The following is an 18233-nucleotide window of genomic DNA, read 5'->3' on the forward strand; positions in this document are numbered from 1 at the left end:
GAGTGACAGAGGCATCCTAGCCAGCCTTCAATAGCTCACACACGCGTGCACTGTGCTCACTGTGATCACTGCTCACTCTTCGGGGAATGGGTTAACAAAAGGCGCGTGTGTGTGAAATACCAGCCACTCATTATCGACTTTTCTCTGTCATCTTTTTCTTTTTTTCTTTCTTTCTAGTTCCACCTTTCATCCAGCCTTTTGAGTTCCCAAGGTTCTCCATCGGGCAGCGCGTGTTCATCCCGTGTGTGGTGGTCTCAGGGGACTTACCCATCACCATCACCTGGCAGAAGGACGGCCGGCCCATTCCGGCCAGCCTCGGGGTGACCATTGACAACATCGACTTCACCAGCTCCCTGAGGATCTCCAACCTCTCCCTGATGCACAACGGAAATTACACCTGCATCGCCCGGAACGAGGCGGCGGCTGTGGAGCACCAGAGCCAGCTGATTGTGAGAGGTGAGTGCAGGGTGCTACCCACACTGATGCCTTGAAATACCGCGAGAAGAATCAGGAACAGAAATTCACTATTCCACCCCCCCACAGACACTTTAAAAAAAAACACAGTTATGGAAATTAACAATGAGTTCCTCTAAATTCTAAAACAAAGTTACATTTGTCCAACCTCTAACAGATCCAATATATTAGATGTATTAGCTTACAACTTATATTTACTTATAATATGTATTAAATATATTTGCTTGCAAGGGAAAGCTGTGTGTGGGGTCTGATGAAACAGGGAGGCAAGTTTTGTCGGGCTTGATTTTATTATGTTTACTTTGTATAAAGCTTTCAGTCGTGTCTTTTATCACCTGGACTTGTGGATGGTGGACATTTAGGGGGCCAGAGGGATGGCTCAGCAGATGAGCGTACATTCTGTGCTTGCCCAAGACTGAGTTCTGTGGGCAGCTCTGGTCCAGTGGCTCACAACCACAGCTATGGCTCCAGTTCCCAGAGACCTGAAGCCTCTGACCTGAGGGCACGTGCACTCACAGACCCTCCCCAACCCTCACCCCACAGGCACATAATTAAAAGTAAAAAAAAAAAATCATTTAAAAAGTAACACCATTCTCCACGGCTTTACTAAGAAGCTACAGCGTGGCAGTGATTTTAGAGATGTGACAGTCTTGGCTCCTCACTTCTATTTAGTGTCAAGTGCGTCACTGTTCGGGGAAGCTTTTGCGGTGGTTTAAGTTAGGATGACTGCCATAGAATCTGCTGGCAACAATCGAAGCGGATGGCCTAGGGTGTAGAAAGCACTGGCAGTGATCCCAGCCCTCCTAAGATGCGCTGGTCTGGCTTCAAGTCTTGGCTGCGGACGCCAGAGTGTCACGGTGGTTCAGGCTGCAAGAGGGACAGAGCAGTAGGGACCAGCTGACCTGCCAAGCACAGATGTGGCATGATGTAGTGACTCTCTGAGGGGGTCATGTTCATGTGCGCTGGGGAGGTAGCTATGGAAGGAAAGCTTTGCGTGAATCCTGATCATTTGCCCTTCAAAGCCCCCGAACACTGGGTCTCTCTCTGTGCAATGTTATCTTCAGGACCACCAACAGCGACTTCATTGAGCAGAGGGGCCCTGTCTGTCTTCATCCACAGCTGTGTCCCCTCTGCACCTCTCCTTTTCTGACCAAAAAAAAAAAAAAAAAAAAATCATTTCCTAAAATCACCAACGAAGCACAGAGAATGCTGTGCACCTGTAAGTCATGGGGAGAAGCCAACTTCACACATTTGCAAAATAAAACAGAAACGATAAGCAAAGGAGCAAGAAACTAGATCCTCTATTTAAAACAAACAAAAGATACACATGACTACGAGAGTTAGGAAATGTTCCCTTTCCTCCTTATTTTTTAGAAGATAAATAAAAAATAGGAACCCCCTTTGTCTCTGCTTCCCAGTTCTCCCTTCAAGAAGAATTACCATTGTGTCTGAGGGCGTAACCATGCATGGACCATTTTTAGTATAATCCACTCTGAAGGATCTAGGTCAGGAAATAAGCACAGATAAAAAAGAGCATGGTGGAGAAATACACACACACACACACACACACACACACACACACACACACACACACACATTTACAATTTCTTATTTGTAATTGTAAAAACAGTAACTGGCATTATTTTGGCCAAGGCCAAGGTCATCTGAAGCAGAATTGACCTCACTCTTTAAGTTACAGAATAGAATATAATCTCACTAACCATGGACTTGTTCCTCAAAAACTATCTTCTGTTAAGTATGCACGCGTCACCAGGTGGGTGTCAGATCACAAACCAGCCCCTGTGACGGAAAACTCAGAGAGAATGTCATGTGATCCATACCATGGAACCCCCAGGGCATTCAAGGTCGTGTGTGTGTGTGTGTGTGTGTGTGTGTGTGTGTGTGTGTGTGTGAGTGTGTGAGACTTCTGGTCCTAACCAGATCTGTTAAATGATGATATGCAGAAACAGATCTCTCTCCCATCTCTGTGGGAGATAATAGCCTTTTCCCCCAAGATCACTGGCAAGTGGTGGTCAAGCTTTGCCACACTTTACAGTGTCACAGCAGGGCGCTGTGAAGGTCTGGCTCCCAGCCTGTAGCCCACGCTGCTGCCAGCCATCCTAGATCAGGAGGATCAGTTCTCCACTGCTCAGGACCGTGAGTCAAGCTTACCGGTTGACTCTAACAAGTAGCCTTTGGTGTCCTAGCTTTTGACCGTGTGGTTATTTTACAAGCCTTTTTCTTCCTGCCCAGAGACTCTAACCAGGGTGGTGACATACACTGATTTACCTTATTTTTTTTAAATAGTCCTCTGAGAACTTTACACAATGTGTTTTAGCTTTTTCTGCCTCTTCCAAACTCCTCCCAGGTCTACAGACCCCCTTCCCTACCCACCCAAACCTGTGCCTTTTAAAAACAGCCATAAATTCTGATTTGTGCTGCCTATATACTCTTAGATGTGTGGTTTTCTACCAGGGTGTGGTCAACTGACTAGGAGCTACACTCTTAAATGACTGCTCCTCTGCTAGTAGCTATGATAATAGCTCTCCAGCTAGGATAGGAGTGGAACGTCACGCCCACTTCCCTCTTCATGTTGTTGTTGTTGTTGCTGCTGCTGCTGCTGCTGCTGCTGCTGCTGCTGCTGCTGCTGCTCTTCTTCTTCTTCTTCTTCTTCTTCTTCTTCTTCTTCTTCTTCTTCTTCTTCTTCTTCTCCTTCTCCTTCTCCTCCTCTTCCTCTTCCTCCCTCTCCTCCTCCTCTTCCTCCTCCTCCTCCTCCTTCTTCTTCTTCCTTATGTGGGTCTTGTGCATGCTGTCACAACCACTGAGTTAATGTGTGTAGTTTCTCTGTTGTGTGTCCAGAGGACATTGTTTCCTTATATTCATCTACTTCCTCTGGCTCTTACTATCTTTCTCCCACAATTATCCTCAGCCTTGTGGGGAGGAGATATTATACAGATGTCCCCATTACAGTTGGGAAGCCTTTAGTTTCCTGTTCTCTGGACCTTGACCAGTTGTGTATCTTTATGCTAATCACACTGCAAATAGACTAACCCAGAGACCCACAGGTGATGGAGCGTCTCTGAGGAGGGTTGAGAGAGGCACAGGTCTATGGATATAATGATAAGTCCTTAGGAATCATTTTAAGATTATATCCATAATTGACCCCAAAATGATGTCATCATGCATGGATTTCATCTTGTGAGGTGAGCCTTAAATCCAACCATAAAACAGTTGTTTACCCCACAAGTCTTGATCCACAATTGTACCCGTTGAGTTCTGGAGAACCTCCTGCTTCTAAGTGGGGAAGGTGGGCGACAGCAGGAGGTGCTAAGGTTTGAGGAAGGTCAGCTGCAGAGCTGACGTCACATACTCAAGGTCCTGGGTCCTCAGAGAAGTCTCAAGGCAGTGGGAATCAGAGGCATGGATCAACTTCTGCAATGAAGTGCGCTAGTGAGCACAGAGGTCTACAACAGAGAGCTTCCTGCTACTGTGAAACGCAGAAAACGTGGGACCTAGGTGGTGGCTGCAGGAAGGACTCAGGACAGTGGGGCGGGGGTCATTGCATAAAGCTCTTTGCTGCCCTTGGGGGTCATTGCATAAAGCTCTTTGCTGCCCTTGGGGGTCATTGCATAAAGCTCTTTGCTGCCCTTGGTGACTGGTTGTGTTCAAGTGTGCATGAGGAGGCAGGATAACACACCTCCCAGGGGAGCAGCCAGCCCACTGCGGTAGGTGTTTGTTTGAGCTATCTTCCCGATGCTCCAATCCCCTCTGTCCTTCATACAAAAAATAACCAAGGAAGGCTGTCTCTCCATGCTCACACCTCCTAGGAGTGGCATCCCATTCCCGGGGTCTGGAAACTGTGCAGCTTTGCTCAGAATTCCAGCTTTCCATGTAAATGGTCAAGTTGAGTCAGGAACTTTTAAAATAACTGCTTTAGCTACGGATTATACTGAATAAATAGATGAAGGACTTTTATGTGAAGTTAAGGCTCTTCCTGCTCACTGTCACTGTTCAGAGAGAAATGCACATCATGAACTGGGGCCTTAGTCCTTAAATACAGAACACAAAGCTGGCACTTGGTTCATGAAGGATGCAAACATTAAACTGATGAAATACATTACATGCAAGTACAACAAACAAAACCCCAAAAACAAATTACTCTGTGCTTTTATTTTAGTCTCTCACTGGAATTGAGAGCTGTCTCTTTCTTACTTGTTTTAAAGACTTGCCCTGAGATGTAGGTTGGGGAAAGTGGAAACAGAATGAAGAGTTTAGAGGTCTTGAAATTGCCTGTCACTGAGAAGGTGGTTTGGGAGTCTCAGAGTGACAGGCTGTTAATTACAGGAGCAGAACACACCTTGATAGCAGGGAGATTGGTGTTCTTGATACAGCCATAGAAGACTTCACAGAGGGGTGAGTGCCATCGGCCTTGCTATGTAAGAAGGTTCAGGAAGAAACAGACAAGATGGTGCAGGCACAATACTAGAACTTTCTGAAGGCTGGCCAGGCCAATATTGCTGCATGGTCTGTGCGAGCTTGGAAACATGGCTGACTTCTCCGAGCCTTAGCTTCCTCATCTGTGCAAATGGCATAGTAGGAGTTGCCCTGTGACCTCCAGGGATTGTAAGTAATAGGGGTGGTGGGAGCCTGTGATGGCTTCCCAAGCATCCTTCACATCACTGGGTGGAGAAGGGATGCAAGTGGGGCGCTGGTGAGGGATACTATGCCAGACAGAAGTGACCAATTGGAGGCCATCTGAGATGAGAGACAGCGCTGCGCTCACTCTACCCAGCTTTACCCTCTTGAGAGCAGAGTGCAGTCAGGACTGGCCACGGATCACTTAGTTGGCATGCAAACCTGCATTCCAGAATAAAGGGAGGAAAGAGTAAGACTGAGGATAACAGAAAGCTTTAGTAAGTGAGCTGATGTGTGGTCAGCTAGAGCCCATGTCCACCTGCTGCCCAGAACAAAGTGTGACGTCTGGACCTGCAGCTTTGAGTGTCACCCTGGAGCTCATAAGACAAGCCAAGTCTGAGGCTCTGCTTCAAACCCACAAGGTTTTCATCTTTCCTGTGATGGGAGTGTTGGGGTGTGGCGTAGTTGTGTGCTCAGCAATATATGTGTGTGTGTGTGTGTGTGTGTGTGTGTGTGTGTGTGTGTGTGTGTGTGTGTGTGTCTCTTCCATGTTGTCTCAAATAGCATTGAATATGAATAGTGGATAATTGAGACATTAGTCATTCTCTTTGCCATAAAAATTCAGAAGCCTGCATGTTTGTTACTTGGGTTTTCATGACAGCATGGACCAGTGAGGGGACCAGAAGGGGAAACAGAACCAGGGACTCTGTTTTGAGAAAGAAACCCTACTTAGGGAACTCGCAGGCTATCCTTGCCAGGATATGGGAAATTCTTGAGTAATGGCATAGGAGGGTTATTCTACCAATCAAGGGGCCATCTCAATCTGTAATTACCTCCTGCTTACCACATGTTAATATCCCATGTCAACATCTTTGGTGAGTTTTTAAGCACAATTGTTTAGCTTAGAGCCAAATTGAGTGGAGGGTCATGGATGAGTGAGAAGTAGGCTGTGCAGCTGGGAGCCCCATTCAGTAAAAGAGCAGATCTTCCTCTTGGCAGAATTAGCTGTAGGTTTGCCTCCCATGCCACAGACAATGAGTCTAGTGTGATGTTTTAATCTTGAGTCTACCCTGAAAGTTGTTCATCATAAAATTAGAAAATCCGGGATGGTGTGGTGGTACTCTTATCATACTGGAACTAGGGGCAGAAGCAGGAGGGTGCAAAGTTTGAAGACAGCTTGGGCCATATAGTAAAACTTTGTCCAAAAAATACAACAAAAAACAAACAAACAAACAAAACTAACAGCAGAAGTTGGAGAGATGGCTGAGCATCGAAGAACACTGGTTACTCTTCCAGAAGACCCAGGTTCAATTCCCAGCACCCACATGACAGTTCACAACCATCTATCTGTAACTCCAATGCCAGGGATCCGGTGCCTTCTTCTGACCTCCTTGGTCACTGTAAACATGATATGTAGGCGAAATGCTCACGCATATAATTTTTTTAAATTTTTTTAAAAAGGAAGAGAGGAAAAGAGAGAGGAATGAGAGATGGAGCAGAAGTGATAAGACAGGAGAAAAGAAAAATAGCCCTGTATAACCTCTAATATTTTCCCAGGAACAATTTCCTGGCCTTAAGGCACTCAACTTTTATTAATTTATTTCTAGTATATATACATCTGGCTGAATTAACTTTTCTCAAAATATTATTTACATGAAATGAAGTTGCTGTTGCAGTTTGCAAATATTCCAGATACCATCGCTGAGTGTGCTTATTTATTTCAACACTTGGCGTCTGGGTTTACTAAAATGAACCAACTCTTAAATTCATCTTCTTCTTCCAGAAAAGTCCCAAACTTTCTGAACCTCAACCCATTCTGTCCTCACGACAAAGGCCTGCGAAATGGATGCCGCAATGGTCCCTCGTTTGCCTGTTAGGAAGCTGAGTCATCTTGTAACCTGCATAAAAGATCAAATGCAGGAATCAGCAGAGCTGTAGACTGAGGCGTCCATCTGCGCTCTGCTCTTTCTCACCACCGTTACCTCTCCGTGTTTAGTGTTTTCTACAAAAAGCTGGATAGGAAAATGGAAAACAGGTTGCTGTGTTCTGTCTCCAGCTGCTTCTCAGGTCTTGATGTAGTTCCCTTATCATGGCCCAACTGCTCATCGCTTCAACATGCTCCCAAGGGGCTCATTTCGGGGGAGACCCTGGGCGCCTCCTCAGTCCTTGGCTTGTGCTAGCTGGAATCCCCATCTGTCTGCAGCACCAAGGTCCACGCACATCTCAGGACTGGGAGCTCTAGAGCCTAAAATAGGCAAGACTAATCTCAGCAGGTGTGGGGAGAGGAAGGAAAGGAGCGCCAATTGTTTGCCGCACGGTTAATCTGCAGTGGTTGTAACCCATCTCTTCCACAGTGCATGGCTATCTCACTGAGAGTCCACCCACAGGCGCCCCACCCCCACCCCCGCCCCAGGTCGGCTGCAGGTGTGCTGCCACTAGGCCACTGTCAGATCCCGGCATTTCTAGAAGACTAATGACCTGCTCACTCAGACACTGCTACCAGTTTAGCGCAGAGTGTCGTGCTGTAGGTAGAGCGCTGAGAATGGTGCGGGTCAGGGTGGATCTACCCAGCGCCTCATAGAATTCACCACACAGCCCTGGCCAGAACGTCTGATCAGTATGGTGATCCGGGCACCTCTCCTCAGCCGGCTGACATATCAGGAAGAGTGGCTAATGTGTCCTGGCGAGACGTCTGGGTAGCTCTTTGCTACCTCTAGGTTTTGCTTGTCATTTCTTTCATCATCACTGAGACTTCGAGCAGTTCTTTACTAAGAAAATGCTCATCCTTGATGAGTACAATTTGGAGAATGACATATATTTTACCTCTTCTGTACGTATAGTCTATGGCTCTGTTCTGTATGGAATCAATTCCTAACAAGCTTGAGTGTCACATGGCCTTGGCTTGGCCAAAGCCCCACACATCCACAAAAGGGCAGTTTCCCTACTTAAAAAAAAAAATCAAAATTTCCACTAAAACAAATGCATAGAAGACCCACCAACACTCACTTGTTCTGACCTGCAAACGTAGCTATCGTCGCGTTATTTGTGTGAAACATCCTTTTTACATGAAGATGAATCGGGATAACTGTTGAGTGCCTCTGTCTAAATCACAGCATTTCTCTTTTTCAGTTCCTCCCAAGTTCGTGGTGCAGCCCCGGGACCAGGACGGGATTTATGGCAAAGCAGTGATCCTCAATTGCTCTGCGCAGGGCTATCCTGTGCCTACGATTGTCTGGAAATTCTCAAAAGGTATGGAGTCATTTAACTGTCTGTCTAGCTATGTTGTCAACACTGCTTGTCCTTTTGGAGGTACTTGCTGGTAGACACGCCGTCCTCTCTCACACTAATCCGCCTCGTGCACGCCCCAGTGAACCACTCGGGACTTACTCAAATCATGAAATCACCCCTAACATATCCTGGGAAAGACTGATTTCTAACACCTGGAGAAATACTGATTTACCGTCTATATTATGAACATGGTTTACTCAGAGACTCCTAAGAACACAGATACGAGGAGGGAGGCACCAGTGTTGGAATTATTCACTGCTAAAAAACTTTCCTTAGACACCTGGCATTCTGTGCTAACGTTAAAATAATTGACTTTTTAGACTTATCTGGGTAATGTAGAATGCTGCATATCATCACCCCACCACCACCACCAGGGTCTCACTATCAGCAGCAGCCCTAAGATGAGTGTCTGGAGCTCCCTGTTTCCAACCCAATGCCCACCATGCCTCCTCTTCAAGAGATTGGCGCCTCCTCCCACCCATAGATTACATAGTGAGCATCTGTTAGATTGCAGGGTACGCCTTAGAAGCCGGAGGTCATACCATTTTAGACACCAGAAAAATTATTTCCATTTACGATACTGTCTTCTCCAGGCAAGGTCCCCCAGCTCTGTCCTAAATGTGGAGCCTCTGTTCACACTCAGTAACTTACTCAGGCAACTACCGAGAGAGAGAGAGGGAGCAGTGGGGAAGATGAAGCTGTCTCTGATCGGCCATGATCTCCACCACGTAAAGACGCGCTATTCATGCTTAATCATCATAGGTCTATTTGTTTCCCTGTTCACTTAACTGCAGCTTGCATTCTAGGCTTTTCTTTTTATAATAAGGTATTATTTTCTTCCCATGAAACCAACCACAATAGAAGGAAAGCAAGTGGTGAAGTTGCCTCCATCTTAGTTGGGTAGATTGGCTGAGAGAGCTAAGGGGTTTTAGGCAGCGACTAGGAGAGCAAGATGATTAATTCTGAAAAAAGGAAAAGAAAAACCCGTCCCATTCTAGCTCTTCCTTTGCCCGTGGGAATCACCTTGTTGAAAGATAAAAGCTGCTGCTTAGGAGTCTCCTCCCCTGGGACTTATTTTAAGCTGAATCCAGAGCCCCGTGTTGTCTTACTATATTAAAGCGGACAAACAGAGCAAATTTAATTTAGCTCTGATCCACAGCACATTTGATGGTGTGAACATTTCCTGTGACATTTACCGTCAAAATTATTTTTCGATGTTGCCGCCCACACATTCTCCGCTTCACCCTAATGCTGTTTCCAGGCTTTTGCCCTTGTGAACAGCCCTGCAGTCGACCTCTACTCACTGAGTTCAATGTGTTCAGGAGTAATTTTCTTGTACTGTAACTTCCTAAAAGTGAGCCAGCGTGACTCTGTGAAATGCTCTCAGTCTTTCTTAGTGGAGGGGAGTTTGTGCCCAACAGGGTCAGGGTGTGTGTCCCTTTTTCTCTTCAATAGATAAGATCTTTTCCCTCCCTGGCTGTGTTATCTGTATGCTCTTGTGAGTGAAAATTAACTCGCATATTTAGACTGCGAATGCTGTTTAGAATGTTTCACTCCTTGTTCACTGGCAATTTCTGCTCCCACTCTGGGGACTGTCTGAGGCATGGTGCTCACCTGCCGGTCTCCGTGTCTCTGTGTTTGTTTGTGAACGCACTGTGTACAGCCCCTTGCTTGATAAGGATGGTGCCCACATTCCATCTTTTCCCATTGCTGATACTCATTAAGTCACAGTAGCTTTTTCATCTATAAATGTCACATGGAAATTCAGCTTATTGGAGAAGAAGAGAGAAACTGTAAAGACAGTCTTTCAGATGTGAAATATCTCACAAACAACAGAATGTCTAAAAGCCAAAGGGAAAAAAATCACCATTCCTTTTAATCTGAGCTGTCAGGCTGAGACCCCGGTAGCAGATGTGCACGTATCATTTCTACCTTCCGTTCATGTGATCACCTCTGGCTTGTAATCATGATTTTCCAGTTAACAATATGCTAATCGTGGAGGCATGTACCTTTAATCCCAGCACTCGGGAGGTAGAAACAGGTGGATCTCTGTGAGTTCAAGGCCAGCTTGGTCTGCAGAGAGAGTCTAGGACAGCCAAGGCTACACAGAGAAACCCTGTCTCAAAAACAAAACAAAACAACAACAAAACCCCAATATGCTATGAATCTCTCTGTGTGACATTGAGTATTGATGTTTAATTTGCCTTTTGACATTTTTTACAGTTGAAATTTTTAATATCCTTTTAAAATCTGACAGGATACATTGACTGAAAAGTCATCAACAATGCAGAAAATTTAATAATCTCATTAACAATCAAGATTATGTTAATGTTTAGGGTGTAGTTCATTCAACACTGTAGAGCATGCATTATATTTGTCTCATGGAGCATACGCCCCAATATACAATGTCCTGCACAATAAAACAAACTGAAGCAGCTGGAAAGTTAATATTAAATTAAATCAGAAGTCAGTAGCAGGAAAGTTTCAAGTAATCCCTGGGTAAGAGAGGTTTTATATTAACACACCAGCAGAGTTAAGATAACTCTGGATGTGGTGGTACACACCTTTAATCCCAGCACTTGGGAGGCAGAGGCAGGCAGATCTCTGAGTTCAAAGCTAGTCTGGTCTATATAGTTCCAGGACAGCCAGAGCCACACAGAGAAACCCTGTCTTGAAAAAATGAAAAAAAGAGAGAAAGAAAAAAAAAAATAAGAGTTTACAAAGGCTTACAAGAGCTCCTCTTGCCCCTATGTAGAGATCTTAGCACTAGAGTTTCGTTTGTGCTTTGCCTTCTGATTGGCTGGTAACTGCTGCACACATGTAGCATGCAGTGTGGGCTTTTTGTACTGCATGCACTGTCAAAATCATATAAGAGGGATTGACATACTGTCCACTCTCTCCTTGTAATAATAACACTCCAGTGTCCTTTTCTCCTCGGTGCTCTGAAATTCATGGCAGGTTGTTGCTATGGAGTCATCCTGCAGTGAAACTGAAAGCCGAATGCGTCCCTCCTTCCCAGTCAGATTGACAGTCCATCGTCCAGCCTTGCGTTAGCCTCCATCCCAAGGCCTGCCAGGCTGCTTCTCTTTCCTGTGAAGTCAGTTGTTTTATAGTCCACAACCAGATGAAGTCCTACGACAAAACTCTCTTGGTCCCTCCGCATTCGCTCAACATGATGACCTCTGGTCATGTCTATATCATCACAAAGTACAAGGTTTCCTGCTGGCTTGCTTAAGTTATCCGCAGCATTGAAAAAAAAAAGTTATCAGCAGCATTAGCCTCATACCAGTTCTGCCATTTTCTTCTCTCTAAGCCTCAAGAGAGGACTCCCAAGCTAGGGAGCAACTTCCGCATTCCCACGGAGGAAGAGCCAGGAAGAACGACTGGCTGCCTCTCTGACCTGGGTCTGTTCCATTCAAAGATCTTTCCAGAATTGCATTGTGACCTCGTCATTGTGCTAGGTCCCTGGCTGACTCCCTAGCCAGCTCATGCCCACCACAAAGGAATCGGCGAGCTGCACTGTACTTAGGCAAGCCACTACCACACTGTAGCATAGCGCCCTGCCGGGTTTCCAATGTCTCTGGTACATCGCTGTATTTTGCTTTTATTCAGCTCTTTATTCTTAGAAAATGTCATGCTGTGTTCCATTACATCGATCTCTGTGGATGTGTTTATTTTTCCCCTGGGATTATTTTCTGTAAGTAGAATTGGTGCCTCAAAGAGTAAACAGTTTTTATAGCTTTAGACACATTGACGGTTTGCCAGCCTTTCATTCATTTGCACAGACTTCCGTAGTGTGAAGTCGTTCCTGCTTCCTTGAGCCAAAATGATGCTGCACTTTACACCTGATTCTTACTGGTTTCCAATCCAATAGGAGAACGTTTTTGCATTATTATTTTAGTGAGGTGATAAAAGATGATGCATTAAAATTATGTTGATAATGGAATGTGTTTCAAATAATCATGACAGTCAGTGGGGAAGGTGGGGGGGGGGGGGGAAGTACAGTGCCCCTAAGTGTGACAGAGCACAGGGTTGGAGAGACAGTTCAGAAGGTAAGAGCACTGGCCTGTCTTCCACGGGACTCGGGTTAGCTCCCAGCACCCATAGGGTATCTCATAACCATATGCAACACCAGTTCCTGGGGATCCAATGCCTATTCTGACTCAGTGGCCACCAAGTGTACAAATGGTGCACAGACACACAAACACTCCTACACATAAAATAAAAATAAATCAACTTTTTAAAAAAGTGACAGAGCAAGTGGAGATAAGTCAACCCTGGCCCTGAGCCAGAAGGCTGCAGCAACTGATCCCTGGGCCAGGGATTCATAGGCATATCACAGCAGCATACGTAGCTACAGTAGAAATTAAACAGCCTCGGCAGAAAAACAACCTTTTTCCAGTTTCGAACTTAGTTCTGAAGACACAAAACATAGGACAATTGCATCCCATCTCCCAGTGTTGCTTTTTTTGCATAAAAGAGGCACTTCATCTAAAGACTTCAGAACCTGGGTTCAGTTGCTTGGTGGTCTGTGCTCTGCATGACCCATGGCTAAAATAATATAGAAAATAAAACGGGCTAGTGAGGTTTACTATTGACAGCCTATAATTGCTACAGCAGTTGTTATTAACCTGCTGTCAATACCATATTTACCACATAAATAAAAGGCAGATACTGGATAGAATTTTAAATAAGCCTCACTTGACCTGAGGCTGGGCAGACGTTACCCACTAAGCTACCTTGCCACCTCCCAGCCCCACATCACATGGCATCTGCTTTATGTTTTAACCGATCCTGTCTGGGCTGCTTCCCATCTGTGATCCCATAAGCACTTGCACATGCTTTCCATCTGGCCGGCTTCTGTCCAACACCACCTCACAGTAAATTCCTCCTGGCCACGTGGTTCTCTCCTGGCTGACCTATGGCAGTCCACTTCCTCCTCCTCCTCCTCCAGTACCCTCTCCTTCCCAGGGTTCCTTCTGTCTTCCCTGCCTGCAGATCTTGGCCACGCCTACCTCATCTCCGCCCTGCCCAGGTGTAGGCACTTTATTGGTCAAACAGGGACAATTTGGAGGCAAAGTTACACAGCAACAGTTGGGGTACTTGATAGTCAGCAAGCAGACCTCGGGGAGCAAAATAATTAACAGTCGAATACAACGCCCAAGACCAAGCTGCTACACGCAAACAACACCCTCTGCACACTCCCCACTTATGACAGAAGGAAACTGCTTTAGGTCACTGTCTTAGAGACTAGCGCTACCCTGTGTGAGCTCCTCAGGAGCAGAAGGGGGGCTGATAAATTGAGAGAACAGCCCCTGGGCGTGCTTTGCTCTCGGTGGCTGTCTGCAGAATCCCTGCCATACAGGAATGTCCAAGGACCAAGGCCTCAGCGTGCAGAAGTAGGAAGGAGTCTGCACTTAAAAATAACATTACTGGAGAATCAGGAGCTGGGAACTTACCCGAGGCGTGACAGACACGAGGTGGGCCTTCCACGTGTGCAAAGACAGAGAAGTGATCATTAGGGTCCTGCTAGGGGTGATGTCCTACTTCTCTTTACCTTGCTGTGACCAATGCTAAGACCAAAAGAGACCTGAGGAGGAAAGAGTTTATTCTACTTTTAGCTTACGATCCTTCATCATGGAAAAGAGAAAACTAGAAGTGGGAACTGATGCAGAGGCATGGAGGAACACTGCTTTCTGGCTTGCTCCTGTGGATTGCTCATCCTACCTTCCTATAGAACCCAGGACCACTTGCTCATGGGTGGCACCACCCACAGTGAGCTAGGCTCTCTCATATTAATCATTAATTAAGAAAATATCCTACCAGCTTGCTTATGGGCAATCTAATGAAGGCATTATCTCATTTGTGTCAAGTTGACCAAAAAAACAAAACAAAACAAAACAAAAACAAAAAACACCTAGCCAGGAGAACAGTGCATGCGTGCACATGTGTGGAGGTCAGAAGACAGTTTTCCATGTCTGCCTCCTTCTACCATGTGGGTCCTAGGGTTCAAACTCAGGCCGTCAGGCTCAGAGACAGGAGCCTTTACCTGCTATAAAAGTCAGCATTCTCTAAAGGATCAGAACTGATAGGATGTACACACACACACACACACACACACACACACACACACACACACACATATTTATAGAAACATAATTCATATGATATGTGAATTATATGAAGCCACTCAAATCCTATATATATGAATTACATTAATATATTTTTAATTATATGAATATATATATATGGGATTTATTAGAGTGGCCTTACAGGGTGTGATCTAGTTAGCCCAGCAGTGGTTGTCTTACTACCTACAAGCTGAACATTGTATAGTTTTCAGGCTGCAAGACTGGATGTCTCATCTGGTCCTCAGTCTACGTTGTCATCCCTAGGAAGTGGGTTCTAATACCAGCAAAGGAATGCCTTAGCAACAGGATAGAGGAACTTGCCAGCAAGAGTGAGGGCAAGCAGGCAAAAAGCAAAAGCCCCCTTCTTCCATCTCCATTTATGTGGGCTGACACCAGAAGGTATGCCCAGTCTAGGGAAGGTCTTCTCACTTAAAAGAACCTGACCAAGAAAATCTCTTCTGTGGTTTTAATTGATCCTAGATGTAATCACGTTTAATTGATCCTAGACGTAAACACGCTGACAATCAAGATTAGCTATCACAGGAGTGATTCTTGGAAATTTCCAGAAACATCAAGGGGACACAGTGTCTGAGGCAAAGTAGGTGCAGGATGTTGCAGGTGGTTAGGTTCCTCTGCCAATCACTGTGATTGACATGGGACCTTACCAAGGTGCATGGCCCTTGTGTTGGTGGTAATAATGCACTCTCTGCATTCAGCAACATTAGATGTGGCCAGAACACTGCCGCAGAAGGGGTCTGAAGTGACGCCGTAACAGAATGATCCCAGCCCTGGTGCACCCAAAGCAGACAGGAAGGAGGCAGGAAACACACTAGACCTGCTCAGAAACATTTGTCACAACGAGGCTTGGAGTGCAGTGGAAGACAAGGAGTTGGAAGCTGGCTTCCTTTAGCTGCCAGACTGCAAGTGCCCGTGAGGTGAAACTGCGCCCAGCTCTTTGCCCTGAGCAGTGAGAGGAAGAGGATGGACTAATGGACCCAACCACAGAGCAGATCTTGGGCTGGAGAGGAGGGGAGGAGTTTCTCTTTGCAGAACCAGCTGTGAATTCCCATAATAAGCAGTGATGCCTTAGGTCCTAAATACCCTCCCTTCCTGTCTCACTTCCCTTGTCCCTCCAACCCTCCCTTCCTTTCCTGCACCTCCCATCTCCCTCCCTCCCTTTCTTTTTTCTCTCCTTCATCACTCTTTCTCTTCCTATTCCTCTTTCCCCTCTCTCTCCATGACAGTCCTCTTTCTCCCTTCCTTTTTCTGTAGCTTTCTCTCTCTCCTCTCTCACTCTGGCCCCTTTTTTCTGCTCCTTCCCTCTTCCTCTTTCTCCATCCCTCCTTCCCTCCTTTTTTCCTCTTTCTCTCTTACTCGTTCTCTTCTCCTCATCACAGACTTCCTTCCCCCGCCCGTGTGTGTGTGTGTGTGTGTGTGTGTGTGTGTGTGTGTGTGTCCTCTCCCTCTCTCTCTCTTCTTTCTTGCAGATGGGCATCTATCTCCCTTTATCTAGGGCGCTGTCTGCGCTTTACACAGGCACATGGTTCCCTCACTTAAAGTTACCTGTCTGCTCCTAACCCTCATACCTGGCTTCTGCACACTGCCACTTGAGGTAGACTTTGCCTCATCACATTTGACCCCACTTTATCGCTTCCTGCCAAGATGAGCAGCACCCATCCTCCGCGTCTCGCTGCCTGCACCTCATACTGTCGCCCCTTTTATCCTTGGTGTGGTGGCTCTTCCCTGGTTCTCAGGTGCCAGCATTCATTCCCCCACCCGCTTCTGTGTGTCTCCCAGGAACTGGAGAGGAATGCTGACCTCCCCTCTCCAATCCCAAACCCTTCTGTTTGTAAGTAAAGTGTCGTTAACTTTGAATTTCATTTTAGGAAAGGATTTGTTGCAGGGGCCTGAGAGATTGGATAAACAACATCAGCCAAGAAACCTAGCCCAGCACGGTCTGCTGTGTCCCTGCCTATAAACTGCATAGTCTATGTGAGCCTGTTTCCTCCAGTGCAAAACAGCCTGGGTGCCAAACTGAGACCCTGTCTGTGGTAGTTGGGGTGGGAAGTGATCATCTATTGAGAAACACTCGTAGGATGCATTTGTTACAGTGTCTGACAGCAGCACAGCCCACCTGTCATTATGGTCATGGCCAGGGCCACCATCACTCTGTCTAGCCAGATACCTTGTCCCTCCAGCTCTCCCAGCTTAGCTCCTCCAACCACAGCTTTCTGTCCCCATTTGGGAAGCTGTGACTTCCCTGCCTTCTCCGCCTGCCCTGGACAAACTGTTGACAATTAGACACTTCTATGCTCAGTGCGGCCACCTGAGGCCTGACCACACCTTACCCATCACCAGAAACCTGTTCCCCACTTCATGTCAGCCCACAAGCAGGGGTCTCTCTCTGTCTGTCTGTGTCTGTCTCTGTCTCTGTGTCTCTGTCTCTGTATCTCTGTCTCTGTCTCTCTTTCTCTTTCTCTGTCTGTCTGTCTGTCTGTCTGTCTGTCTCTGTGTCTCTGTCTCTGTCTCTGTCTCTGTCTCTCTCTCTCTCTCTCTCTCTCTCTCTCTCTCTCTCTCTCTCTCTCTCTCTCTCTCTCTCATGCCACATACTCTTTATAGGATTAATTTATATTTGTTCTTGAGAAACCCACGGAAATAAAACCAGACTTGCAGCATAGCTTTCTGGATGTCACCGTTCAAAATTCCAGACTACACACAAACGCTGGGCTCCACACAATGTGTGCTCAAAATGCCAAAGTCACCCACCCTCTCTGTAGTCTCCTTGTGTCAGGGGCTTGTCCCAGGATGCCTCCCTTGGCCTTGCCAAACCCCATTGCTCAATGTTGAGGCAATATTTCCTGAGACCTTCCAAAACCTTAAGGCCTCGATGTCAGAGTACTCGGAGGCACATGGAGGACAAGCCTGAGTGCCTGAGCAGGTTTGCTGTAGGGCGTGGTCTCTTCTAACCCCAATTTCAGACTTTGGTGGATCTCTGCAGTCACTCCCTCCTCACTGGACAAGAGGCAGATTGTCTTCTGTGACAGACAAATCCCGCTCCCTCCAAAGGAGAAATGCTCAAATGCCATCATTCCCTTTGGTAAAGAGTCCCTGTGGAAATAGAATGCCTAATTTTAAGATGACTCCAGGGGGAACTTGTCCATATGGCCCTGGCAGAGTGACCTTTGGCTTCCTGGCCCTCCATGGTCCCTTCCTCTGTCTGTGCCTGCCACCTCGCACGTCCTACTGTTTTCAGCCTCCTTGGCATGAGCATCTCTCCTGTTCCTTGTCAAGGCACTTAGTCCTGTTATTTACCTCAGAGCCACTTGCACTTTGACCTTGACCTCCAGCATCAGGGACGCTGCTTTGACCTGTCCTTTTCAGATCCCCTCTCTGGAACTTGTACCATTCCTCAATCTTGTCTTAACCACCTCCTTGGGAACCTATCAGTCTAATCCTGTCCGTGCATTCTTCCTGGTGAAGAAGGCTAGAGTGAAGGTTCTAGCAGGAGCCTGGCTGAGGAAGGCCACTGCCCAGCCAGAGTTCCACCTTCCCTCCTTCCTCCTTTTCTAACGGCTACTGAGGCTCCCACTTTACGGTTCTTTTTCTGTGCTGTCAGAGTTATCTGCCGATTAGACCTCTTATATGCTGATGGTTTTCTGGAGCACAACAGTTTCCTAAAGTATGTCCAGCAATGTCTGCTACACC

General features: G+C 46.4%; 1 protein-coding gene across 3 annotated transcripts in view; it reads left to right on the forward strand.

Moving 5' to 3' along the window:
* The window catches only part of DSCAM (DS cell adhesion molecule), a 580894-nt gene that overhangs the window by 349097 nt on the left and 213564 nt on the right, over window positions 1-18233 (forward strand). For all 3 annotated transcript variants that reach the window (XM_084800819.1, XM_084800820.1, XM_084800821.1), the window contains exons 9-10: window positions 178-456; window positions 8239-8358. In XM_084800819.1, the coding sequence (XP_084656945.1) occupies window positions 178-456; window positions 8239-8358 (399 nt within the window). The remainder of the gene's footprint in view (window positions 1-177; window positions 457-8238; window positions 8359-18233) is intronic.

This window comes from Acomys minous (assembly GCF_964271855.1).
Source record: "Acomys minous genome assembly, chromosome: 11".
Lineage (NCBI taxonomy): Eukaryota > Metazoa > Chordata > Mammalia > Rodentia > Muridae > Acomys > Acomys minous.